This window comes from Mobula birostris, chromosome 1 (assembly GCF_030028105.1).
Source record: "Mobula birostris isolate sMobBir1 chromosome 1, sMobBir1.hap1, whole genome shotgun sequence".
Taxonomy (NCBI): domain Eukaryota; kingdom Metazoa; phylum Chordata; class Chondrichthyes; order Myliobatiformes; family Myliobatidae; genus Mobula; species Mobula birostris.
In genome coordinates this window covers 74762808-74790214 of record NC_092370.1, presented here as the reverse complement: position 1 = coordinate 74790214, position 27407 = coordinate 74762808, and the positions used below count along the sequence as shown (strand labels likewise).

General features: G+C 43.7%; 1 protein-coding gene across 2 annotated transcripts in view; it reads right to left on the bottom strand.

Moving 5' to 3' along the window:
- Positions 1–562: 562 nt before the first annotated feature.
- The window catches only part of LOC140197239 (chondroitin sulfate glucuronyltransferase-like), a 50455-nt gene continuing 23610 nt past the window's right edge, over positions 563–27407 (bottom strand). For both annotated transcript variants that reach the window (XM_072257168.1, XM_072257172.1), the window contains 2 exons: positions 15027–15209; positions 563–5824 (listed from right to left, as the gene is read on the bottom strand). In XM_072257168.1, coding sequence (XP_072113269.1) covers positions 4565–5824; positions 15027–15209 — 1443 coding nt within the window. In that variant the 3' untranslated portion in view covers positions 563–4564. The remainder of the gene's footprint in view (positions 5825–15026; positions 15210–27407) is intronic.

The following is a 27407-nucleotide window of genomic DNA, read 5'->3' as shown; positions in this document are numbered from 1 at the left end:
TTCTGCATGGATGTACAGCTCTGTGAAGGTGTCAATGTGTGTGTATATTGCCTTTATATATGTGTATTTGAATCTTTTGTATCCTAAGTTATTCCTGTGTGATGCACACATCTGTTTGGGTGTCTGTACCTCTATGGGTGCGCATGGTCTGTAGGTGTATCTAGAACTTCTGGTAAGTATGATATATAGGTTGTGAGTTGACATTCACATCTGGTGAATGTGTCTCTTGAAAAGAAGTGGCAGAAAACTAAAAATGAAGAACCAACATGGAGAGACCACTGAAGATGAACATATTAAAATCAAATTGAACTGAAGTTCTCCTGAGCTGTGCAGGATATCCCAAGACACACGACTTCCCTGCAAGTTAGATTTAGGATGCAATCACTGTTATGTTAGTGAGATCCCATCAAAAACAGTGAATGCTCTACTTTTGACAACAATGGCTGTGCAGATAGTTGGCCAAGACTGGTTCCTGAGAATAAAATGGAGGTGGCAAAGACGAAGATCTTTTGAGATTGCTTGTGCTCTGAATGTGGGCAGAAATTTCAGAGAACCAAAGAAGTGTTTGAAAATAGCAAAGCTGATTTACAGAAGAGGTCCTGTGATGCACAATATATCCACCACCCTTTTATCCCACTGAGAAATCAAACAGTAACAGACTACAATGCTATATCATTGTTTGAGCTGGCAGCAGTGTTCAGTACACACAGTTACAACATAAAATTACAGCTTTTAAGACAAAACTTTTGGATGGCCCAAACTGTTTCCTCTGCTCAAGGGGACCAGCTGTTCCAACACAAGTGCAATACTTTTGTTTGTTTATACAAAGTACAAGGATAGCACTAAGCATTTGACATACATTATTTCCAAGTGCAGCAACCGAGGTGAGTCTACATAGCAGACAGTTTGTGAGCATGCGTGTGCATACACTCACACACTCTGGCAATGAGATGAATGACTAACACACTGTAAATAGTTAAGGAATAAATTTTTTTCTTTTAACAACTAGAGGCTCTGGGACATCTAGTTGATCTTGGTTCTTACTGTACAATACACTATTTACTGTGCTGTACTGTACTATGTTCTATTAGCTTGACATGTTATCTGAAGAACACATGTGTACGTATACACACACACACACGATACAATATAGGAGACCACAAGCTGTTAATCCAGAATTGAAATGCCATTCAATCCTCTTCTAACTTGGGACACTGGGGCCTCTGAGGTGGCTTGGTTGAGACCCTCAATGAGGTTGTCTGGGATTTGGCACGCTGTCAAGTTCTCCAGAGCACTTTGGGAGGCAGCAGTCCCCTTACCTACAGCTCTCCATCCAGCCACTGCTTCTCTGAGATGGTACATCCACACTTTATGAACGATGTGAACACTTTAGAGAAGATACCAATGGGAACTAGGCAAATGATTATAGGGCAAATGAATTTGAATTATACAGATAGACTTGAGAAATTGTGGTTGATCTGCTTGTGATTGAGAAGATTGGGCAGGGGTCTGTGTAGGTACACAGACAAAATGTTGGTGGAACTCAGAAGGTCAGGCAGCATCTATGAAAATGAATAAACTGTCAATATCTCAGGCAGACACCCTTCATCATTTATTTCGATAGATGCTGCCTGACCTGCTGAGCTCCACCAGCATTTTGTGTGATTTCCAGCACCTGCAGGATCTCATGTCTGTGTAAAGGAACAATATTCATGAAGGCTATAGGCAGAACAAATATATATTAGATAGTGCTGGAAGGATCAAGAACCAGAGGTTATAGAATTAAGACAATTAACAAAAGAACCAGATGTGATATGAGATAAAAAAACTTTTTATGTTAAAGAGCAGCACGCGGCAAGTTGATGGAGAAGCATTAAGCGAGATTCAGTTGTAGAGTACAAAAGGGAACTGGATTATAATCAAAAAGGGAAAAAAACTGTGGGGAGGGTCAGGACTGTGATTGGCTAGATTTTCTTACAGAATTCTCACATGAGGGTGTGCTCAGCAGGCTGAATGACATTTCTGTGACACCATTCATAAGGCAGCTATCAAACTACGATCTTGTACCTCATTGTTTACCTGCACTGCACTTTCTCTGTAGCTGTTATAGTTTATTCTGCATTGTTATTTTACTCTGTCCTACCTCAATGCACTGCAATGATCTAATCTGTATGAACAGTATGTAAGAGAAGCTTCTCATTGTATCTTGGGTCATGTAACAATAATAAACCACTTCCAAAGTACACTTCAATTACATTCTTAAATTGGAACTATTATAACATACTTCACATTGGGACCCAATCACCATGGGTAATACTAGTGGGCTGATTAATCAAATAAAAGAGGGTTGGGTGTGTACAGCGTACAAGGCTCAGACCTCACAACACCAGAGAAACAGATTCAAATATAGCCCAGACAGACCCTTGCAGTCAGTGTCAATCCCAAAAAGCCAATCTAAGGACAAGGAGTAGAATGGTCAGCACTTGAGACTGGGCAACAAAGGAGCTTCACTCTATTGGTCCAAGAGCCTACGGTCTGTCATCCATCTGTAGCCAACGCAGGATCCGCAACCAAACCAGACGTGAATGAATAACTGTTCCACTTCCTGCCCACAAATGTGGTAAGACCACAGTGTACAGACAGAGCACGAGTGGTTAGAGAGGTGACATGATAGGTTCAGTGAATGCTTTGTTCTGGGGGTTCTGGTACTGTATCGTGTCTCTCAGGTGAAGATGTAAGTCTGAACCACCCAACTTCTGACAAGTGTGCTGCTGTTCATCTATTTAACGTCAAGAGTCCTACAGCTCAGAAAAAGGCCCTTCCACCTGGTTACCACCTCACAGGGAATGATGAGTCCTGTTTCCTCTGTTAATCAGCATTCCTTGGTGCCTCACAATTTACTGTGTGTGCCCTACTCCTACTTGACTTCACAAAATGCATCACCACGCTTGTCAGGATTAAATTCCATCTGCAAACAGTTAGCCCATTATATTCCAATGTCCCTTACACACCCTTCCTCACTATCCACACCACCAGGTTTCTTAACTAACTCCTACACCCGAGTAGAATTGGATCAACATTTAAAGGGAAAATAAGAGCAGGGAAGGAGCAAGTGATGCTAATTGGAGTGCTCAAACAAAGACTTGGCAGCACAAGCATGAGGGGCAGAACTATTTCCATTCCTTCTGTACTATTTCCATTCACTGATTCCAGTATCCCAACACTTACAGCTGTTTTGTCTTCATCCAAGGAAATGGTGGTCAATTATTGCAATTGCCTCAGACTCATTTTATAAGTTAACTGAATGTACCTGACTGAATTAGGTGAATGCAGCAGGTCAGGTTTAAGGAGATGTGGGCTTGACTGCAAATTTCAAATTCTAGCTTTCATTTTAACATTGGGGAATGTTCATACAGAACTTTGCCTAAAGGAACCATGAGGTCACTGGGAGGCTGGGGAAAAGGGTCAGGTATGTTTTTTTTTTCGGAATTCTTTCTTTAGAATCTGGGTGTATGCCTGTCCTTATTTGCCCTTAAATAGTGATTTATTGGACCATTTCAGAAGGCATTGAAGAGTCAACCATATAGTGTGGCTCTGCTGTCACAATTGGCTGAGAGGTAAGCACAGGACATTTCTTCTCCAAATGACATTAAACAAATGTTTTTTTTGATAAGCGGTAGCTTTTCCAGACATAATCACTAAGATTAGTTGTTTTTGATTAACAAATTTAAATTGTAAAGTCCAAAGGTGAGATAGATACACCAGTCTCTGGATTATTAGACTCAGCTTCTAGTTGGTCTCATAATTTAAGCACTACACAACAACCCTGAAAGGGGGTTAAACGTATGGGTTGAGTGGGGATGACAGAGTGAAGGGCTCATATCTGTCAAAGATTAAATGAATAGGTAGAGTATGATAGGGAGAGTGCACAGGATTTGAGAGAGAAGTGGCCTCAAAAGAACCAAAAGTTCTTTCTCATCAGTCACTTTTCTTAAAATTCTTATTAATTGCAAAACCTTTGTTGGATATTTTGTTTCCTACTTGATTTGCCACAGGGAACAAGCTGAGAATGTGACTGAGATGCGGAATTTAGCCAAGCTCATCTGCGATGCTACCTCTAAGATTTGCTGAAGTTCAGTGACGTAAGGGCTGCTCAGGATGGAGAATGGGCCACTTCCCACTCAGGTCAGCACCATTCAGCTGCCGAGCAGAGATCCCAGAGCTAAAGCCCCAGGGCACCTTGTCACCAGGAATGATGATTCTTACCTTTGGTTAAGTAGGGGATCCATGACTGGGTGATGCTAAATTTATTTATAAAATACAGAGATTGGAAAGGAAAGTGAGAAACCAAGGATTCTTTGTTGGATTGTACCTGAGATTAGATTGGATTTTCAATCAGCCTCCTTTTGAAGGTTTATATGCCTTCTGTCTTTGTCTAAACAGGTAGGATTTGAACCAAGATCCCAGTGGCTAAAAGCCAAACTACAGTCCCCAGTGTAATAAGTTTCTCTAAGAAAATACTAGAAAGTCAAACCTTACATTAGTCCTTGCTACAGAGTCAGATCTAAGTGCTATTGGCCTGCTCTTGTTCAAACATAGCCAAAGCCAGCTGGGAGCGTGATGCCAGCCCTTCCAGATTGCTAAGCATGCAGCGGTGATAGAGCTCCTCACTGAGCCTTGGGTTGCAGGTTCTGTAACTGTACTTCTGCACCAAGGCTGGCTCCACTGGTCGGAAGACGTGCAGGCTGGAGTACTTGATGAAGACATCATACAACTCCATGTTCTCCAACATTTCGTCATTGTCCAGGATGTCTGCTGCCATCTTGGTGCGGGCTGCCATGTAATCTGAGTTGAAGAAGCATGCCTCACTGAATATGCGCCGGTCAAAATGGCCATCCTTCACAAACTCGGCGGAAGAGGGGGTCTGCTGCTCCCGGTAGATGACAGCAGGGTTGTACTCCTGGAAGTGGATGGGAAAGAAGACCTGCCAATTACTTATGGTGTTCATGCGGCAACGGTTGAGAAACTCACCGTTGATCTCAGTCCAGACACTAGCGATAAAGAACAAGGTGTCTACCGGATGCTTTTTGGAGATGATATCCATGATCTTAACCTGGGAAGGAATATCCGTTTTGACGCTTATCCATGGGATCTTCACGTCAGTGTATCGCTTCTCGATCTTGGCTATGGAGGACTTGACCCCTGCAAAAACATCGTTCTGACTCACGCGTTGTGCATCAAAGGGGTCGTAGATGAACAGGAATGTCAACAGCATATTGTCGTGTAAGTCCAAGCCATTCATGGAGTAGGCTTCCAGGAAGTTCCCCACATAGTCCTGCTCGTGCACTGTCAGGGGCAGGATCACCTGAACCCGGGTGGCCTCGGTCACATACGGCATAGGGATGATCTCAACATTGCTGAGTGGCCGTAGCAAACTGACACGCTTTGCAATGGCCCGGCTGTACCCCTTCTGAGTATGGGCCTCCAGCACCAGATCCAGTGTGTACTCCATACCGCGTGTTGGATCGAAGCGCCGATAGCCATTGAGCAGCTGGCGCTTGCGAAAATGTAACAAGGGCTGGTACTTTTCATTCAACTGCTGCACAGCTGTCTCGATAATGTCCTTGATGTCCGCCTTGTTGATTCCGCGAAGTTCGCACTTGGGAGCCCCCTCGACACACGAGTAAATCTGCTCTTCTGTGAAATAGTCCCAGTTTATGACCTCAAAGCGGGTTTTGGGTTTGAATGGAGGATTGATGCCAATTGGCCAGGAGGCTCTCACTTCTCCCTCTGGTGTCAGCTTACTCAGGTTCTTTATTTCCATCTACAATAGAGGATAACACATAAATGCTGTCAGTTAGATGGTTTCTAATGTGTCTACTTAAATGCGAAAAGTGTCAGCAGCAACAGTGAAGAACTTAAAGCATGAATCAGTACATGGAACTACACTGTACACATTTGGCTGTCACAAGGTCGGGAACAGCCACTGGAAGTTCTGGATTTAAATGTTTCAAAAGAGACACGGAGGGAGGTGAAAGAGGTGGGTGAATAGCATTGCTAATCAGGGATAGTATCATAACTGTGGAAAGGGACAACGACTTGGAGGGATCATCTACTGATTCAGTATGGATTGGCACTTCCTCAATTTAAAAGATCAAGATGGGGCAGAATTTGTTAGGTGTTTTCAGGAAGGGTTCCTAACACAACATGTTGTCAGACCGACTAGAGGAGAAGCCATGCCGGATCCAGCACTAGGCAATGAATCTAGTCAGGTAACAGATCTTTCAGTGGGTGAGCATTTTGGAGATAGTGACCACAACCCCCTGACTTTTAGCCTTGGACAGGGAGAGAAACAGACAATATGGAAAAATATTTAATTGGGGAGAGAAAGTTATGGTGTTATTAGCTAGGAAGTTGACAGCATAAACTAGAAACGCATGTACTCAAGGAAATGCACAACAGAAATGTGGAGATTGTTTAAGGAGCACTGAATGAGTTCTGGATAGGTTTGTCCCATTGAGGCAGGGAAAGGACAGAGAAATCATGGTTGACAAGAGATTTGAATATCTAGTGATGGGGAAGGAAAAAACATACATGAGATTCAAGAAGCAAGGATCTGGCAGGGCTCTTGAGAGTTATAAAATAACCAGGAAGTAGCTTATGAAGGAACATAGGAGAGGTAGAAGCGGAGATAAGAACGTCTCGGCGAGTAGGATTAAGGAAATCCTCAAGGTGTTCTACAAGTACGGGAAGAACAGGAGGATGACTAGAGTGATGGTAAGACTGATCAGGGACAAAAGAGAAAACATGCCTGGAGTCAGAGGAGGTGGGGGTGTCCTTAATGAATACTTTGTTTCAGTACTCACCAGTGAGAGGGACCTTGACAAATGTGAGGACAGCATAGAACATGTCGATGATAAGAAAGAGGATGTGCTGGAACTTTTAGAAAAATATTAGGATAGATAAGTCCCCAGAGCTGGAAGGGGAGATTCTCCAGGTTACTAGAGGAAATAAAGGAAGAAATTGCTGCATCCTTGGCGATGATCTTTGCATCCTCACTGGCCACAGGAGCAGTACCAGAAAATTGAAGGGTGTAAAATGTTATTCCTTTGTTCAAGAAAGGTAATGGGGATAATCTTCAAATTACAGAACAGTGAGTTTTAAATCAGTGTTGGGCAAACTACTGGAGAGGATTCTTAGAGACAGGATTTAAGAGTTCGAAGAAGCATCGTCTGATTAGGGATCGTCACCATGGCTTTGTGAGGGACAGGTGGTGCCTCACGAGCCTGACTGACTTATTTGAGGAAGTGACAAAAGAAATTGATATGGTGAAGCAGTCAATGTGGTGTATGTGAATTTTAGTAGTGTTCGACAAGGTTCTTCTTGGCAGGCTCATTCAAAAAGTCAGAAGGCATGAGAGCCAGGGAAACTTGGCTGTGTGGATTCAGAAATGGCTTGCCCATAGAAGACAGACGGTGGTTGCAGATGGAGCATATTCTGCCTGGAGGTCAATGACCACTGGGGTTCCACGGAGATCAATTCTGACACCCCTGTTCTTCAAATTTTTGAAAAATGACTTGGATGAGGAAGTGGAAGGGGGGGTTAGTAAGACTGCAGATGACACAAAAGGTTAGTGGTGTTGTGGGTATTGAAAAGGTTGTCATTGGTTGCAACAGGACATTGTTAGATGCAAACCTGGGCAGAAAGGTGGCAATGCAGTTCAATCTGGAAAAGTGTGAAGTGGTATACTTTGGAAGGTCGAACTGGAAGGCAGAATACAAGATTAATAGCAGGATTCTTAGCAGTATGGAGGAACAGAGGGATCTTGGGGTCCAAATCCACAGAATCCTCAAAGTATGCTGGCCTTCATTAGTCGGGGGATTGAGCTCAAGAGCCACAAAGTAATGTTGCAGCTCTATAAAACTCTAGTTAGACCACACTTGGACTATTGTGTTCAGTTTTGGTCACCACATTATAGGAAGGATGTGGAAACTTTAGAATGTGCAGAGGAGTTAGACCAGGATGCTACCTGGATTAAGGAACATGTCTTAAGAGGAAAGGTTGACTGAGCTAGGGCTTTTCTCCTTGGAGTAAAAGAGGATGAGAGGTAACTTGATAGAGGTGTTTAAGATGACAAGAGGCATTGATATAGTGGACAGCCATTGTCCTTTTTTTACGGCTGAAATGTCTAATACAAGAGGACATAATTTTATGGTGACTGGGGGAAATATAGGCGGATGTCAGAATAAGGTTTTATACACAGAGGGCGGTGGGTGCGTAAAACGTACTAGCAGGGATGGTGACAGAGGTAGATACATTCGGACTATTTGAGAGACTACTGCTTATAAGGGAAAGTGAAGAGGTGATAGACAGGAGCTACAGGAGGGAGGTAGTCACCCCTAGGTTTCAGGGGTCAGAAAACTGGGTGACTGTCAGGAGAGGGAAAGAAAATGCCCAGACAGTGGAGAGCACCCCTGTGGCTGCCCCCCTCAGCAACAAGTATCTCGTTTTGGATGCTGATGAGGGGGATGACTTGACAGGGGACGGCCACGGTGACCGGGTCTCTGGCACTGAGCCTGGCACTGTTGTGCAGGAGCGAAGGAGGGAGAAGAGGAATGCGGTAATCATAGGGGATTCCACAGTCAGGGGAACAGACAGGAGATTCTATGAGCCTGATAGAGATACCCGCATGGTGGGTTGCCTCCCAGGTGCCAGGGTACGGGATGTCCTGGATCGGGTCCAGAATATTCTGAAGGGAAAGGGCGAGCAGCCAGCTGTCTTGGTACATGTTGGTACCATTGACATAGATAGGAAAAGGGAGGAGATCTTGAAGAGAGATTTCTGGGAGTTAGGAAGGAAGCTGAGAAGCAGGACCTCCAGGGTAGTAATCTCAGGATTGCTACCTGTGCCACGTGCTAGTGAAGGCAAGAATAGTAGGATCAGGCAGATGAATGCCTGGCTGAGAGACTGGTGTAGGGGGCAGGGCTTCAGATTCTTGGATCAATGGGATCTCCTCTGGAGAAAGTATGACCTGTTCAAAAAGGACGGGTTACACCTGAACCCGAAGGGGAACAATATCCTGGCGGTAAGGTTTAATAGAGCTGTTAGGGAGGGTTTAAACTAATCTGGCAGGGGGATGGGAACTGGAATGATAGAGCAGAGGAGGGGGAAAACAGAAATAAATCTAAGATAGTGAGCAGTAAAGATGTCAGGAAGGACAGGTGATGGGGCAAACTTGCAGCCATTGAGATGAGTGGCAGTGCAATCAAAGCCAGAAGTACCAAATACTGGACTTAAGGTGTTATACTTAAATGCACGCAGCATAAGGAATAAGGTGGATGATCTTGTCATACAGCTACAGATTGGTAGGTATGATATTGTGGCCATCACTGAGACGTGGCTAAAGGATGCATGTCTCAGGGAGCTGAACTTCCAAGGATACATGGTGTTTCGGAGGGATAGGCAGGTAGGCAGAGGGGGTGGCATGGCTTTATTGGTAAGAAATGATATTAAATCATTAGAAAGAGGTGACATAGGATCGGAAGGTGCAGAATCTTTATGGGTTGAGCTAAGAAATCGTAGGGGTAAAAGGACCCTGATGGCAGTTATGAACAGGCCTCCTAACAGCTGCAATGATGTGGACTACAAATTACAACAGGAAATAGAAAAGGCTTGTCAGAAAGGAAGTGTTATGATAATTGTGCGGAATTTTAACATGCGAGTGGATTGGGAAAATCAGGTCGGCACTGGGTCTTAAGAGAGAGAATTTGTAGAATGTCTACGAGATGGCTTTTTAGAACAGCTTGTTGTTGAGCCCACTAGGGGATCAGCTGTACTGGATTGGCTATTGTGTAATGAACCAGAGGTGATTAGGGAGATTGAGGTGAAGGAACCCTTAGGAGGCAGTGATCATAACATGATTGAGGTCACTGTGAAATTTGAGAAAGAGAAGCCGAAATCCGATGTGTCCGTATTTCAGTGGAGTAAAGGAAATTACACTGGCATGAGAGAGGAACTGGCCAAAGTTGATTGGAAAGGGACACTAGCCGGAAGGACGGCAGAGCAGCAGTGGCTGGAGTTTATGCGAGAAGTGAAGAAGGTGCAAGACAGATATATTCCAAAAAAGAAGTAATTTTCAAATGTAAAAAGGATGCAACCGTGGCTGACAAGCGAAGTCAAAGCCAAAGTTAGAGCAAAGGAGAGGGCATACAAGGAAACAAAAATTAGTGGGACGACAGAGGACTGTGAAGTTTTTAAAAGCTTACAAAAGGAAACTAAGAAGGTCATTAAGAGGGAAAAGATGAACTATGAAAGGAAGCTAGCAAATAATATCAAAGAGGATACTAAAAGCTTTTTCAAGTACATAAAGAGTAAACGACAGGTGAGAGTAGATATAGGACCGATAGAAAATGATGCTGGAGAAATTGTACTGGGAGATAAGGAGATGGCAGAGGAACTGAACAAGTATTTTGCATCAGTCTTCACTGAGGAAGACCAGTAGTATACCGGACATTCAAGTGTGTCAGGGAAGAGAAATGCGCGCAGTCACAACTACGACAGAAAAAGTACTCAGGAAGCTGAATAGTCTAAGGGTAGATAAATCTCCCGGACCAGATGGAATGCATCCTCGTGTTCTGAAGGAAGCAGCTGTAGAGATTGCAGCAGCATTAGCAATGATCTTTCAAAAGTCAGTAGATTTTGGCATGGTTCCAGAGGACTAGAAGATTGCAAATGTCACTCCGCTATTTAAGAAGGGGGCAAGGAAGCAAAAAGGAAATTATAGACCTGTTAGCTTGACATTGGTGGTTGATAAGTTGTTGGAGTCGATTGTCAAGGATGAGGTTATGGAGTACCTGGAAGCATATGACAAGACCGGCAGAGCTCAGAATGGTTTCCTTAAAGGAAAATCCTGCCTGACAAACCTATTGCAATTTTTTAAGGAAATTACCAGTAGGCTAGACAAGGGAGATGCAGTGGATGTTGTGTATTTGGATTTTCAGAAGGCCTTTGAGAAGGTGCTGCACGTGAGGCTCCTACACAAGATAAGAGCCTATGGAATTACGGGGAAGTTACATACGTGGAAAGAGCGCTGGCTGATTGGCAGGAAACAGTAAGTGGGAATAAAGGGATCCCATTCTGGTTTGCTGCTGGTTACCAGTGGTGTTCCACAGGGGTCCGTGTTGGGGCCGCTTCTTTTTATGTTGTACATCAACGATTTGGATTATGGAATAGATGGCTTTGTGGCTAAGTTTGCTGATGATACAAAGATAGGTGGAGGGGCCGGTAGTGCTGAGGAAACAGAGAGTCTGCAGAGAGACTTGGATAGATTGGGAGAATGGGCAAAGAAGTGGCAAATGAAATACAATGTTGGAAAGTGTATGGTTATGCACTTTGGCAGAAGAAATAAACGGGCAGACTATTATTTAAATGGGGAGAGAATTCAAAGTTCTGAGATGCAACGGGACTTGGGAGTCCTCGTGCAGGATACCCTTAAGGTTAACCTCCAGGTTGAGTCGGTGGTGAAGAAGGCGAATGCAATGTTGGCATTCATTTCTAGAGGAATAGAGTATAGGAGCAGGGATGTGATGTTGAGGTTCTATAAGGCACTGGTAAGACCTCACTTGGAGTACTGTGTGCAGTTTTAGGCTCCTTATTTAAGAAGGAGACGTTGGAGAGGGTTCAGAGAAGATTCACTAGACTGATTCTGGGAATGAGAGGGTTAACATATGAGGAACGTTTGACCGCTCCTGGACTGTACTCCTTGGAGTTTAGAAGAATGAGGGGGGACCTCATAGAAACATTTCAAATGTTGAAAGGCATGAACAGAGTGGATATGGCAAAGTTGTTTCCCATGATGGGGGAGTCTAGTACGAGAGGGCATGACTTAAGGATTGAAGGGCGCCCATTCAGAACAGAGATGCGAAGAAATTTTTTTAGCCAGAGGGTGGTGAATCAGTGGAATTTGTTGCCACGGGCGGCAGTGAAGGTCAAGTCATTGGGTGTATTTAAGGCAGAGATTGATAGGTATCTAAGTAGCCAGGGCATCAAAGGTTATGGTGAGAAGGCGGGGGAGTGGGACTAAATGGGAGAATGGATCAGCTCATAATAAAATGGCGGAGCAGACTTGATGGGCCGAATGCCTGACTTCTGCTCCTTTGTCTTATGGTCTTATGGATGAAAGAAAATGGGGATCTACATGGGAGGGAAGGATTAGATTGATCTTGGAGTGTGTTAAAAGGTTGGCACAACATCATGGGCTGAATTGTACTGATTTATTTTATGTTCTATGTTCTAAAACAAGATTAGAGAAGAGTACTCTTGAGGAATGATGTAAAAATTGTACACAACAGTAAGACAGAACAACAATGTTAGGAAGTGGTGGTCTGGTGCATAATTTGGGGTGTTGATTTTGTATCCTCCCTCTTCCATGAGTCAGAGCCTTACATCACTGGAACAGGCCCTTTGGCCCACTGAGTCCATGGCATCCCTCAATCACCCATTTACACTGATCCTATATGAATCTTTTTCACTCTCCCTACATTTCCTTCAACTCTCTCTTCTACCCCCTTTCAACTATTTCTGCCACCCACATACACACTGGAGGCAATTTACAGTGTCCAATTTACCAAACAATCCACACATCTTTGGGATGTGAGAGGAAACCAGAGTGCTCAGAGGACACCTGTGTCACCATAGGGAGAATGTGCAAACTCCAGACAGACAGCCTCCATTCTTCCTGTGACCCCATATCCCAAAGTTGTACATACTGTAGTTTAATTGCCCCTAGTGTTTAGGTGAGTAGTAGAATCTCTGTGGAGCAGATGGGAATGTAGAGAGAATATAAAAAATGGGCCTTGAGTACACAGGTTGGTGTAGACCTGGTCAACTGAAGGGCCTGTTTCCATGATGTATGACTAGCCCCATATATCCGTTCTACGTCAACTGTACACTTTTCCTTGATGCTGCCTGGTCTGCTGAGTTCCTCCAGCATTTTGTGTCTGCTACTCCAATCTGGCTTTTGTACTGTATTCCCAAATTTAATTGTTCCAGCATAGGACTTCCTTCCCAAAATACTTCTGCTTTCCCTCCTTTATGACACTGCTTAAAATCTTCTGGTCACCTGCCCTAGCAACTCCAATGTATCACAATGTTGAATTTTGTCTCATAATGCTCCTTAGGACACTTCACAGTGCTATTTATCTACAAAAACAGATTGTTGCTGTTGTTGGTAAATAATAGTTGTAATTTTCATTTTAAAGTGTATAAAATCAGATATAAAATAGACATTAAGAAAGAGGATGTGCTGGAGCTTTTGGAAAGCATCAAGTTGGATAAGTCTCTGGGACCAGATGAGATGTTCCCCAGGTTACTGTGGGAGGTGAGGGAGGAGATTGCTGAGCTTCTGGCAATGATCTTTGCATCATCAATGGGGATGGGAGAGGTTCCGGAGGATTGGAGGGTTGCAGATGTTGTTCCCTTATTCAAAAAAGGGAGTAGAGATAGCCCAGGAAATTATAGACCAGTGAGTCTTACCTCAGTGTTTGGTAAGTTGGTGGAAAAGAACCTGAGAGGCAGGACTTATGAACATTTGGAGAGGCAGAATATGATTAGGAATAGTCAGCATGGTTTTGTCAAAGGCAGGTTGTGCCTTACGAGCCTGACTGAATTTTTTGAGGATATGACTAAGTACATTGATGAAAATAGAGCAGTAGATGTAGTGTATATGGATTTCAGCAATGTATGCAATAAGGTACCCCGTACAAGGCTTATTGAGAAAGTAAGGAGGCACGGGACCCAAGGAGACCTTGCATTGTGGATCCAGAACTGACTTGCTCACAGAAGGCAAACAGTGGTTGTAGATGGGTCATATTCTGCATGGAGGACAGTGACAAGTGGTGTGCCCCAGGGATCTGTTCTGGGACCCCTTCTCTTTGTGATTTTTATAAATGACTTGGATGAGTAAGTGGAGGGATGGGTTAGTAAATTTGCTGATGACACAAAGGTTGGGGGTGTTGTGGATAGTGTGGAGGGCTGTCAGAGGTTACAGCGGGACATTGATAGGATGCAAAACTGGGCTGAGACGTGGCAGATGAAGTTCAACCCAGATAAGTGTGAGGTGGCTCATTTTGGTAGGTTGAATATGATGGCAGAATATAGTACTAATGGTAAGACCCTTGGCAGTGTGGAGGATCAGAGACATCTTGGGGTCCGAGTCTATAGGACACTTAAATCTGCTGTGCAGGTTGACTGTGTGGTTAAGAAGGCATACAGTGCATTGGCCTTCATCATCCATGGGATTGAGTTTAAGAACCAAGAGGTAACGTTACAGCTATATAGGACCCTGGTCAGGCCCCACTTGGAGTACTATACTCAGTTCTGTTCACCTCACTACAGGAAGAATGGGGAAACTACAGAAAGGGTGCAGAGGAGATTTACAAGGATGTTGCCTGGATTGGGGAGCATGCCTTACAAGAATAGGTTGAGTGAATTTGGCCTTTTCTCCTTGGAGCAGCAGAGGATGAGAGATGACCTGATAGAGGTGCATAAGACGATGAGAGGCATTGGTCGTGTGGATAGTCAGAGATTTTTTCCCAGGGCTGAAATGGCTAAGACAAGAGGGCACAGTTTTAAGGTGCTTGGAAGTAGGTACAGAGGAGATGTCAGGGGTAAGCTTTTTTACACAGAGAGTGGTGTACGTGTGGAATGGGCTGCCGGCGACGGTGGTGGAAATGGATAAAATAGGGTCTTTTAAGAGACTCCTGGATAGGTACATGGAACTTAGAAAAATAGAGGGCTACGGGTAACCTGAGGTAATTTCTAAGTAAGTACATGTTCAGCACAGCATTGTGGGCCGAAGGGCCTGTATTGTGCTGTAGGTTTTCTATGTTTCTATGATGTTTCAAGTACTTAAAACCTCAGTAGCAATCCTAGAATCTTAGGTACTAACGTAGCTTCAAAATTTATTCACAGATTGTACACACTAATAACCCTTACAGTGAGCTGTGTAAATGCCAACCAAATGTTACCTGTAGTTCTCTGATTTCCTGGTATGTTTTTTCCAGTTCAATTTCACTGAATCGATGATGAAGGCGATACATCAGCATAGGATGAGGCACCAGATGAACAGTGAAGGCCTTAGTGAATTCTGCACTGTCCTCTTTATCTGGGTCAGTATTCTTGCCCAGTTGAAAGGATCGGTAGCGCACATTCTGGAAGAGCAAACATTTTATGAAATGAACAGCATTAGAGAGCAGATAGACTTCTTCAAGACTGGAGTCAGCAGCAAGCCCTTCCACTTAGAGTAAGGCATCCTCTACTCCAGTATGCTTCGCTGCAAAGACTGCCAGGCAGTGATGGCTTGCATCAACCTCAGCTGTGGTGCTGATGAGAGTTAAAGTATGGTAGGGATTAAATTCCTTTCATTGGTCCTTTTTTTTGTTTTATCTATCCAGCCTATTGCAGCTTCAAATACCTCAACAGATTTGTCAAATGCAAATTCCTTGTCTTAAACCCATTTTGGTTATTTTTGAGTATATTTTAATTTTTGAAGTGTCTTGGAACCACATTCTTTTTTACCAGCATGGGAGTTCTCTGGACTCATTTTGGTAGCAGTTTACATTCCACCTCAGGCCAATGTCAAGCAGGCTTTAGATGATCTGAGCAATGGTAACAACATGCATGAAACAGCACACTCTAACGCCTTCACCATCGTTTTGGGAGATTTTAACCAGGCCAGTCTGAAAAAATTACTAAGCAACTACCATCAACAGATCACTTTCAATATCAGAGGAAACATCACACTGGACCATTGCTACACCACCATCAAGAATGCCAACCGTGCTATTTCGTGCTCTCACTTCAGGAGGTCAGATCACCTGGCTGTACTCCTACTCCCTGAATATAGGCAGAGACTGAAGACTGCACCACCAAGAATGTATGGACAAGGGAAACACAGGAGCACCTACAGGACTGCTTTGAATTGGTGGACTGGACTGTATTCAGGGATTCATCTTTCAAATCTCTTACTAACTCATCCTTCAGTTAGTCCTGACGAAGGGTCTCGGCCTGAAACGTCGATTCGAACTGAAATCTCTTCCTAGAGATGCTGCCTGGCCTGTTGCGTTCACCAGCAATTTTGATGTGTGTTGCTATTCATGTTCGAACCTGGATGAGTGTGCTGCAGTTGTTACCAACTTCATTAAAACCTGTGTGGACGAGTGTGTGCCTACAAATATTTACTATACATTCCCAAACCAAAAGCCATGGATGAACCAGGAAGTATGTCGTCTGCTGAAGACTAGATCTGTGGTATTCAAGTCTGGCGACCCAGGCCTGTACCAGAAAACCAGGTAAAATTTGCGGAGGGCCATTTCAAGGGCGATGAGACAATTTCGAATGATGTTGGAAGCAACATCAGATGTACGGCAACTCTGGGAGGGTCTGCAAGACATTACTTCCTACAAAACGAAACCCAATTGTATGGCAGTGATGCTTCACTACCAGATGAACTCATCGCCTTCTATGCCCGCTTTGAAATGGAGAATACAACTACAGCTGTGAAGATCCCTGCTGCACCTGATGACCCTGTGATCACCGTCTCAGAGGCCCATGTTAGGCCGTCTTTAAAGAGAGTGAAACATCGAAAGGTGGAGTACCTGGTAAGGCTCTGAAAACCTGTGCCAACCAACTAGCAGGAGTGTTCAAGGACATTTTCAACCTCTCACTGCTATGTGCGAAAGTTCCCACTTGCTTCAAAAAGGCAACAATTATACCAGTGCCTAAGAATAACATGGGCTGCCTCAATGACTATCGCCTGGCAGCACTCACATCGACAGTGATGAAATGCTTTGAGAGGCTGGTTATGACTAGACTGACCTCCTGCCTCAGCAAGGACCTGCAATTTGCCTATTGCCACTACAGGTCAACAGCAGACACAATGGCTCTCCATATGGCTTTAGATCATCTGGACAACACAAACACCTACATCAGGATACTGTTCATCAACTATAGCTCAGCATTTAATACCATCATTCCCACAAACCTGATTGAGAAGTTGCAGAACCTGGGCCTCTGTATCTCCCTCTGCAATTGGATCCTTGACTTCCCAACAGGAAGACCACAATCTGTGCGGATTGGTGATAACATATCCTCCTCGCTTGAGGTGCAGTCAACACTGGTGTGCCTCAGGGGTGTGTGCTTAGCCCACTGCTCTACTCTCTATATACACACGACTGTCTGGCTAGGCATAGCTCAAGTACCATCTATAAATTTGCTAACAATGCAATCATTGCTGGTGGAATCTCAGGGGGTGACGAGAGGGCAAACAGGAGTTTTATATGCCAATAGTGGAGTGATGCCGCAGCAACAACCTGGCACTCAACGTCAGTAAGACGAAAGAGCTGATCATGGATTTCAGGAAGGGTAAGACGAAGGAACACATACCAATCCTCATAGGGGGATCAGAAGTGGAGAGAGTAAGAAGTTTCAAGTTCTTGGGTGTCAAGATCTCTGAGGTTCTAACCTGGTCCCAACATATCGATGTAGGTTATAAAGAAGGCAAGACAGCAGCTATTATTCATTAGGAGTTTGAAGAGATTTGCCATGTCAACAAAAACACTCAATAACTTCTATAGTTGCACCATGGAGAGCATTCTGACAGGCTGCATCACTGTCTGGTATGGGGGGGCTACTACACAGGACCAAAAGAAGCTGCAGAGGGTTGTAAATCTAGTCAGCTCCATCTTGGGTATGAACCTACAAAGTACCCAGGACATCTTCAGGGAGCGGTGTCTCAGAAAGGCAGCATCCAATATTAATGACCTTCAGCACCCAGGGCATGCCCTTTTCTCACTGTTACCATCAGGTACAGAAGCCTGAAGGCACACACTCAGTGATTCAGAAACAGCTTCTTGCCCTCCTAAATTCGATTCCTAAATTGACATTGAATCCTTGGACACTATCTCGCTTCTTTTAATATACAGTATTTCTGTTATTTGCATGTTTTAAAAAAAAATCTATTCAATATACGTTTACTGTAATTGATTTACTTGTTTATTTATTATTATTATTTTATTTATTACTTTTTTCTCTCTTCTATATTATGTATTGCATTGAACTGCTGCTGCTAAGTTAACAAATTTCATGTCACATGCCGGTGTTAATAAACCTGATTCTGATTCATAATAATAGCTTTCAGCGTTTTCCGCCCTGGGAAATGGCACTGGCCGTTCACTCTACTCATGCCTCTTATAATCTTATACACCTCTTATCAAGTCATCTCCCATCCTCCTTTGCTCCAAAGAGAAAAGCTCTAGCTTGCTCAACATTTCCTCATAAGACACGTTCTCTAAACCAGGCAGCATTCAGGTACATTTCCTCTACACCCTCTCTAAAGCTTTTATTTCCTTCCTCAAATGAGGTGACCAGAACTGAATACAATACTCCAAGTGTAGTCTAACCAGAGTTTTACAGAGCTGCAGCATTACCTCACAGGTATTGAACTCAATCCTCCAACTAAATGAAGGACAACAAACCATACAGCTTAACCATACTATCAACTTGCACGCAACTCTACTCAATATCCAGCACCCTCAGAAAGAATTCCAAAGATTTGCTACTCTCTAGGTGAAGAAATTTCCTCTCACCCTGCCTTGAATGGTCAGTTGCTTACTTTGAGAATGTGAGCCCAACATCCATTTCTGTATCTGCCCTCTCTAACCCGGCTAGAATTTAGTACATTTTAATGAAATAACCTCTCATTATTAAAAATGTCACACAATACAGGCCCAGTCTGCTTAAATCACTCATAAAATGAATATGCAATCAATTTGTTAAACCCCCGTTTCCCTCTATCGCAATATAACAGCCCATCTATAAGGAGAACAGATCTGCACACAATATTCCAGATCACTCGTGGATTCCTTCTCTAATTTCAGCAAGATATTGCTACTTTTTGACTCAAATCCCCTGTCAACAAAGACCATTAAGCTGCTTCCTTTCCGAAATGCTCACTGTACTTGTATTTTAATTTTCAGTGATTCATGTACAAGGATGCCCAGGTCCTTCTGAACACCAATATCTTTCAATCTCTCAACACTGAAAAAATATTTTGCCTTTTTATCTTTTTTTTTTAAACCAGTGTTCTCGTACGTGATGTCCCGTACTGAGACCTTGGCCCAATGCTACAAGATACCAGTGGTGAAAGCAGGATGGGTGGAGAGAGATGTGCAATGTCAATGATTATGGGAGTTCACTGTGCACAAATTACATGTTTTTTTCTATGTTTCAAAATAACTGCAGCAGCATAGTGCAGCATTTGTTAAAAATACAGCCACACAGAGCCAGAGACCTGGATTCAACCTTGATTTTGGGTGCTGTCTATGTGATGTTTGCACACTTCCTTGTGACTACATGGGTTTCCTCTTAGTGTTCTGGTTTCCTCCCACCTCCCAAGGATGAATGGGTTAGTAACTTACTTAGCCATTGTAAATTGCTCCTTATCTGTAGAAGAATGGCAGAACATGTGGGGAATTTTTTAAAAATGCCATTAAAAATTGTTTGAAACAGACTCAGTGGGCTGAAGGGTCAATTTCTGTGACTCAAATGACTCAAACTATACCTCACAAGTGGTCTGCTGGGATGACGGGCCTTTGGATACTCTTGGGTTGTTGGGGTGCTACAGAAATATTAAACTTGTACTTTAGTTCAAATTAAACATTGCACAATGAGATTTTGCTGTTTGGCTTGGTTTCTTAATTCAAAACATTTCTTCAGCAGTAGCTAACCTTGAGAGTTGCTCACTGCAATCCACACTTTGAGTGGGGTTTGTGGTGAACACATGAGTGACTAAAGTCAAAACCTTCTCAGAGTTTTAGGCAGAGTGTTTAACTGTATGTCTCAGAGCAAGATATGAGGGAAAATCTAGGCCATGAGAGGAATTACCCATTGAAGTAAGGAAACTATTAGTGAAGAAGGCCCGGCCAACATCTGGTACAGTTTTGTTGTCAAACCTCATTATTTCTTTTGTAGCTATTTATAAAGGAAAGCTTGATTAAAAATTACAGTTCATAGTCATAGTCATACTTTATTGATCCCAAGGGAAATTGGCTTTTGTTACAGTTGCACCATAAATAATTAAATAGTAATAAAACCATAAATAGTTAAATAGTAATATGTAAATTATGCCAAGAAATAAGTCCAGGCCCAGCCTATTGGCTCAGGGTGTCTGACCCTCCAAGGGAGGAGTTGTAAAGTTTGATGGCCACAGGCAGGAATGACTTCCTATGACGCTCAGTGTTGCATCTCAGTGGAATGAGTCTCTGGCTGAATGTACTCCTGTGCCCAACCAGTACATTATGCAGTGGATGGGAGACATTGTCCAAGACGGCATGCAACTTGGACAGCATCCTCTTTTCAGACACCACCATCAGAGAGTCCAGTTCCATCCCTACAACATCACTGGCCTTACGAATGAGTTTGTTGATTCTGTTGGTGTCTGCTATCCTCAGCCTGCTGCCCCAGCACACAACAGCAAACATGATAGCACTGGCCACCACAGACTCGTAGAACATCTTCAGCATCGTCCGACAGATGTTAAAGGACCTCAGTCTCCTCAGGAAATAGAGATGGCTCTGACCCTTCTTTCAGAGAGCCTCAGTGTCCTTTGACCAGTCCAATTTATTGTCAATTCGTATCCCCAGGTATCTGTAATCCTCCACCACATCCACACTGACCTCCTGGATGGAAACGGGTCACCAGTGCCTTAGTCCTCCTCAGGTCTACCACCTGAGTGGTAGCTCATTCTAACCCAGGGGTGTCAAACTACTGGCCCGCGAAGGGGTCCAATCCAGCCCGCGGGATGATTTGGGGGAAAAAAAAAGTATATTGATGACCATTTATTATGTATCTGTACAGCAGCCGCTCTCTCTCCTTCGCCGGTCTCTCTGCCACCGCTGTCTGTGCTGCCAGCTGCGCCGGCAGCTTGTTGCGTGTACTTAGAAAACAACAGGCGGCAGTTAATCACCCGCTGTGCATAAGCACCTACCACCCTGCAATGAAGACCTCTAGGGCCCCGCTTACGTCGTCAGACACAGTATAAACACACAGAGTACTCAGGTAAGTAACACCTGTAGCAAGGCTGAGACTGTTTGCTGCTGTGGTTCAAAATGCTTTCCAAGAAAAGAAAAGTTGACATCGAAGGTCGGATATTCAATGATAATTGGAAAGATTGTTTTTTCTTCTGTGAGGTCAATGGCAAACCTGTGTGTCTGATATGCTCGCAACAAGTAGCTATGACAAAAGAGTACAATATCAAACGACAATATGAGACGTCACACGGAGAAAAATATGACAAGTATGCAGGATGACTCAGAACGCAAAAGGTAAACCAGCTTGAAGCAGCTCTGAAAAAAAAAGCAATCAGTGTTCACCAAAAGTCGAGAGACTCATGATGGAGCTGTCAAGGCCAGCTATATTATTGCCAACAAAATAGCTGCTGCGTCGAAACCATACAGAAGGGGAATTCATCAAAGCATGCACGCTGACGGCGGCTGAGCTGGTGTGCCCTGAGAAGAGACAGGCTTTTAGTAATATCAGCTTGTCAAGAAATACTGTGGCAGAGAAAATCGGGGACCTTGCAGAAGATTTGAACAGTCGACTAAAAGACAAAGTGAAGTCATTTATTGCCTTCTCTATTGCAATTGATGAGAGCACCGACGTGATGATGTAGCTCAATTGGGAATATTTATTCGTGGTGTTGATGCATCTTTGACCGTCACCAAGGAGTTTGTGGAGATGGTGCCCATGACAACCACCACAATGGCGAACGACGTCTGCTCCAGCCTCCTCGAGGCCTTGGACAGACTGGGGGTTGACTGGGGTCACGCTGTCAGTGCGGTAACAGATAGCGCACTGTCCATGGTCGGGAAAGAGGCAGGTGCTGTTGTGAAACTCAGAGAGAAAGTTCAGAAACAGAATCCAGAGCAGGAATTCTGGAATTTTCATTGTATTATACACCAAGAGGTGTTATGTAGCAGCAGCCTGAAAATGGACAATGTCATGGATGTAGTAATCAAAACGGTTAATTTTATTAGCGCCAAGGGACTCAACCATCAGCAATTTGACACTCTTTTGTCCGAAAGTAACACTGGACACGGCCTACCCTACCACACTGAAGTCCGCTGGTTGAGCAGAGGGGTTGTGCTCAAATGTTTTTTTTTCAATTACATGCAGAAATTGGACTATTCATGAACAAGAAAGGGAAGCCAGTGGCAGAGTTGGATGACCCAGACTGGCTTCGTGATCTTGCATTTTTGGTGGATATAACGGAGCATTTAAATGTGCTTAATGTTAACATGCAAGGCTGCAACAAATTTGTTACAGAATACTATGACAGCACTCGTGCCTTTCAAATTAAATTAGGCCCGTGGGAGATGCAACTATCCCGGAGCAACCCAGCTCATTTCCGCTCTTTGCAGTCTGTGTGTGTCGCTCATGGGAATATTGACAACATGGACAGGTACAAGGACAAAATATCACTGCTGAAAAGTGAGTTTCAGAATCGTTTCCAAGTCTTCACTCAGCTCGAGAAGGAATTCTCACTATTTTGCTCGCCGTTTGCTGTCAACACAGCATCAGATGTACCAGAGGAACTCCAAATGGAACTAACTGAAATTCAGCTTGAATTCTGAACTTGCTCCTTTGCAAAGCAGACAAGGATAGCAGAGAACCACCACCACTTGTAAATCTCCCTAACCTGATTTATTATACACCCCTGTCTTTTCATGGCAGCTGAGTCAAAATACTATTTTTTCTTACCCAACAGTAACATGGTGAGGGTGGGAAATGCATTGCCACTTTAACAAGGGAAACAGTCCAATACAAGAGTTGGCAACAAAAAATGGAGAGTACAATAGGGGGCAGAGATGTCCATAGAATTAGTATTCTACTCATGTGGGGAACTTTGCTTTCTGGTTGAACTGAATGAATTCAATGCAGTTATTTCATTCCAACTTCTTGGGGTGTAACAAGAGGCTAATGATTAAAAACATAATAATGCTGGAAAAATTTGTGAGCTTTAGGAGCTGAAATCATGCAGGGCCCTTGAGGAACATAAAGGAAGTGGGACAGAATTTAAACAGGGAATCAAGAGGACTAAAAGGGGCCATAAAATGACTTGGCCAGTAGGATTAAGCAGAATCCCAAGGCATTTTATACATACTGTACATTAAAAACAAGAGGGTAACTAGAGAGAGGTAGTGAGCTCAGGAAGGAGTATGCTGATAATCAGGGGCATATTTATATCAGGGAGGCAGTTTTGGATCTTTTGCAGAGCATTAAGGTTGATAACGCCAGGGTCTGTGAGGATCTATCCTGAGTTATTGAGAGGGGCAAGCTAGGAGATTGATGGAACATTGACAGAGATCTTTGTATCCACCAGATAACTGGAAAATAGCCAAATGTTGTTCCTCTCTTTAAGAAGGGAACTAGAGACAAACCAGAAATTATAGTTCAGATCTACTAGCCTCTGGAAAAGTAATGAATTATTAGGGATAGTCGGCATAACTTTCTGTGGGAGAGGTCATGTCTTAAAAACTCATTGAGTTTGAGGAGGTGACAAAGATGATTGATGAGAGTAGAGTAGTGAATATTGTAGACATGAACTTTGTAAAAAGACTTACTAAAGTCCCTCATAGTAGGCTGATCCAAACAACAGAGGCACATAGAATTCATGGAGATTAGATTCAAAATAGACTTTGCCACCGAAAAGAGCAGGCAAAAGTGGAAGAGTGTTAATCTGACTGGAGGTCTGTAACTAGCTGTATTCTGCAGAATCAGAATTAGGTTTACTGTCACTGGCATGTGACGTGAAATTTGTTAACTTAGCAGCAGCAGTTCAATGCAATACATAGTATAGAAAAAAACACAAAATAAAATAATAGTAAATAAGTAAATCAATTACAGTATACGTATGTTGAATAGATTAAAAAGCCTTCTTTATACTATATATTAATAAAAAGGGAGGTAGTATCCAAGGGTTCAATGTCCATTTAGGAATTGGATGGCAGAGGGGAAGAAGCTGTTCCTGAATCGCTGAGTGTGTGTCTTCAGGCTTCTGTACCTCCTACCTGATGGTGACAGTGAGAAAAGGGCATGCCCTGGGTGCCGAAGGACCTTAATAATGGACACTGCCTTTCTGAGACACTGCTCCTTGAAGATGTCCTCAGTACTTTGTAGGCTAGATGGAACTGACTAAATTTACAACTCTCTGCAGCTTCTTTGTCCTGTGCAGTAGCCTTCCCCGCACCCACCCCCTATACCAGACAGTGATGCAGTCTGTCAGAATGCTTTCCATGGTAGATCTGTAGAGGTTTTTGAATATATTTGTTGACATACCAAATCTCATCAAACTCCTAATGATGTAGAGCTGCTGTCTTGCCTTCTTTATAACTGCATCTATCTATGTTGGGTCCAGGTTAGAACCTCAGAGATCTTGACACCCAAGAACTTGAAACTTCTTACTCTCTCCAATTCTGATCCCCCTATGAGGATTGGTATGTGTTGCTTCATCTTACCTTTCCTGAAGTTACAATCAGCTCTTTCGTCTGACATCGAGTGCCAGGTTGTTGTTGCAACACCACGACACTAGTTAGCATATCTCACTCCTGTCCGTCCTCTCGTCACCATCTGAGACTCCATCAACAATAGTTATATCGTCAGAAAATTGATAGATGGTATTTGAACTATGCCTAGCCCCACACACACACACACATATATATATATATATATAGAAGAGCAGTGGGCTAAGCACACACCCCTGAGGTGGACCAGTGTTGATTGTCAGCAAGGAGGAGATGTTATCACCAAACTGCACAGACTGTGGTCTTCCGGTTAGGAAGTCGAGGATGTAATTGCAGAGGGAGGTACAGAGGCCCAGGTTCTGCAACTTCTCAATCAGGATTATGGGAATGAATGCTGAGCTGTAGTTGACAAACAGCATCCTGACATAGGCATTTGTGTTGTCCAGGTGGTCTAATGCCACGTGAAAAGCCACTGAGATTGCATCTGCTGTTGACCTATAGTGGCGATAGGCAAATTGCAATGGGTCCAAGTCCTTGCTGAGGAGGAGTTCATACCAGTCATGACCAACCTCTCAAAGCATTTCATCACTGTTGATGAGATGAAGGATCAGTGTTGGGATCTCTGTTGCTTGTCTTTTATTCAAGGTGGAATGGTATGAGCAGATACAATAGCAATGTTTTGGAGGCATTTACAGTTCTGTGCAAAAGTCTGAAGCACATATAGTATATGTATGTAGCTAGGGAGCCTAAGACTTTTGCACAGTACTGTATTTGTAAATGTGGAACAGAGAGCAAGTTTGTAAACCTGGCTGGAGCAAAGGATGTTGCAAATGGCAAGGGAAGAGTGCCATGGGAGGGGTGTGGGACAGGTGGCAGAGAAGGTCCGCCAGAGGCAGGAGGGTGGCACAGGTGCAGAAACACCCAGACCTGAGACACCAAGGAAGGTTATATGATTCCAAACAATTGGTTTATTAATCATTACCGAATGTCCCTCTGGTGCTTCCTGCTCTCTCCTCCCCTCTCACTGCCCTCTTCCACTCAATGCAAAATAGAGACCCATATCAGAATCAAGTTTATCATCACTCACATGTCATGAAATTTCTTTTTTTGCAGCAGCAGTACAGTGCAATACATAAAATCATTACGGTGCTGTGCAAAGATCTCAAGCACCCTAGCTATGTATAGGGTGGAGACTAGAAGCATGCCACCTCTTACCTCCCCGTCAATCTGTGAGGCCCACCTTTGCTGCAAATGGAGCACGTGTGACCTCTACAATAAGGATTGATTGCACCTGAATCCAAGGGGGACCAATATCCTGGCAGAGAGGTTTGCTAAGGCTATTGAGGAGAGTTTAAACTAGAATTGCGGGGCGTGGGAACCAAACTGCAGAGGAAGCGACGGTTGGCTCACAGATAGAGAAAGCTTGTAGACAGTGTGAGAGGGAGGATAGGTAGGTAGTAGAGAAGGGATGCACTCAGACTGATAGTTTGAGATGTGTCTATTTTAATGTAAGGGGTATCATGAACAAAGCGGATGAGCTTAGAGCGTGGATCAGTACTTGGAGCTATGTTGTTGTGGCCATTACAGAGACTTGGATGGCTCAGGGGCAGGAATGGCTACTCAGAGTTTAGATGTTTCAGAAAAGACAGGAAGGGAGGCAAAAGAGGTGGGGGCGTGGCACTACTGATCAGAGATAGTATCATGGCTGCAGAAAAGGAGGAAGTCATGGAGAGATTGTCTACTGGGTCTCTGTGGGTGGAAGTTAGAAACAGGAAGGGGTCAATAACTCTACTTGGTATTTTTTTTTTATAGACCACCCAATAGTAACAGGGACATCGAGGAGCAGATAGGGAGACATATTCTGGAACGGTGCAATAATAACAGGGTTGTCCTGATGGGAGATTTTAATTTCCCCAATATTGACTGGCATCTCCCTAGAGCAAGGGGTTTAAATGGGATGGAGTTTGATGTGTGTGTTCAGAAAGGTCTTCTGACACATTATGTAGATAAGCCTACAAGAGGAGAGGCTGTACTTGATCTGGTATTGGGAAATGAACCTGGTCAGGTGTCAGGTCTGTCAGTGGGAGAGCATTTTGGAGATAGCGATCACAATTCTATCTCCTTTACCATAGCATTAGAGAGGGATAGGAGCAGACAAATTAGTCCACGTCCTTGTTGAGGCAGGAGTTCAGCCTAGTCATGACCAACCTCTCAAAGCATTTCATCACTATCAACGTGAGTGCTACTGGGTGATAGTCATTTAGGCTGTTCACATTATTCTTCTTAGGCACTGGTATAATTGTTACCTTTTTTAAGCAAGTGGGAACTTCCACCCGTAGCAGTGAGAGGTTGAAAATGTCCTTGAATACTCACGCTGGTTGGTTGGCACAGGTTTTCAGAGCCTTACCAGGTACTCCATCTGGACTTCTCACATTGCTAGGGTTCACTGTCTTTAAAGACAGCCTAACATCGGCCTCTAAGTCAGAGATCACAGGGTCATGGGGGCAGCAGGGATCTTCACAGCTGTAGTTGTATTCTCCCTTTCAAAGTGGGCATAGAAGGCGTTGAGTTCATCTGGTAGTGAAGCATCGCTGCCATTCATGCTATTGGGTTTTGCTTTGTAGGAAGCAATGTCTTGCAGACCCTGCCAGAGTTGCCGTGCATCCAACGTTGCCTCGAACTTCATTCGAAATTGTCTCTTTGCCCTTGAAATAGCTCTCTGCAAATCAGCACCCTGCTCTACCCACTACTCGCTTTACACTTATGACTGTGTGGTGAAGCACAACTCCAATGCCATAGTTAAGTTTGCTAACAACATCACCGTTGTTG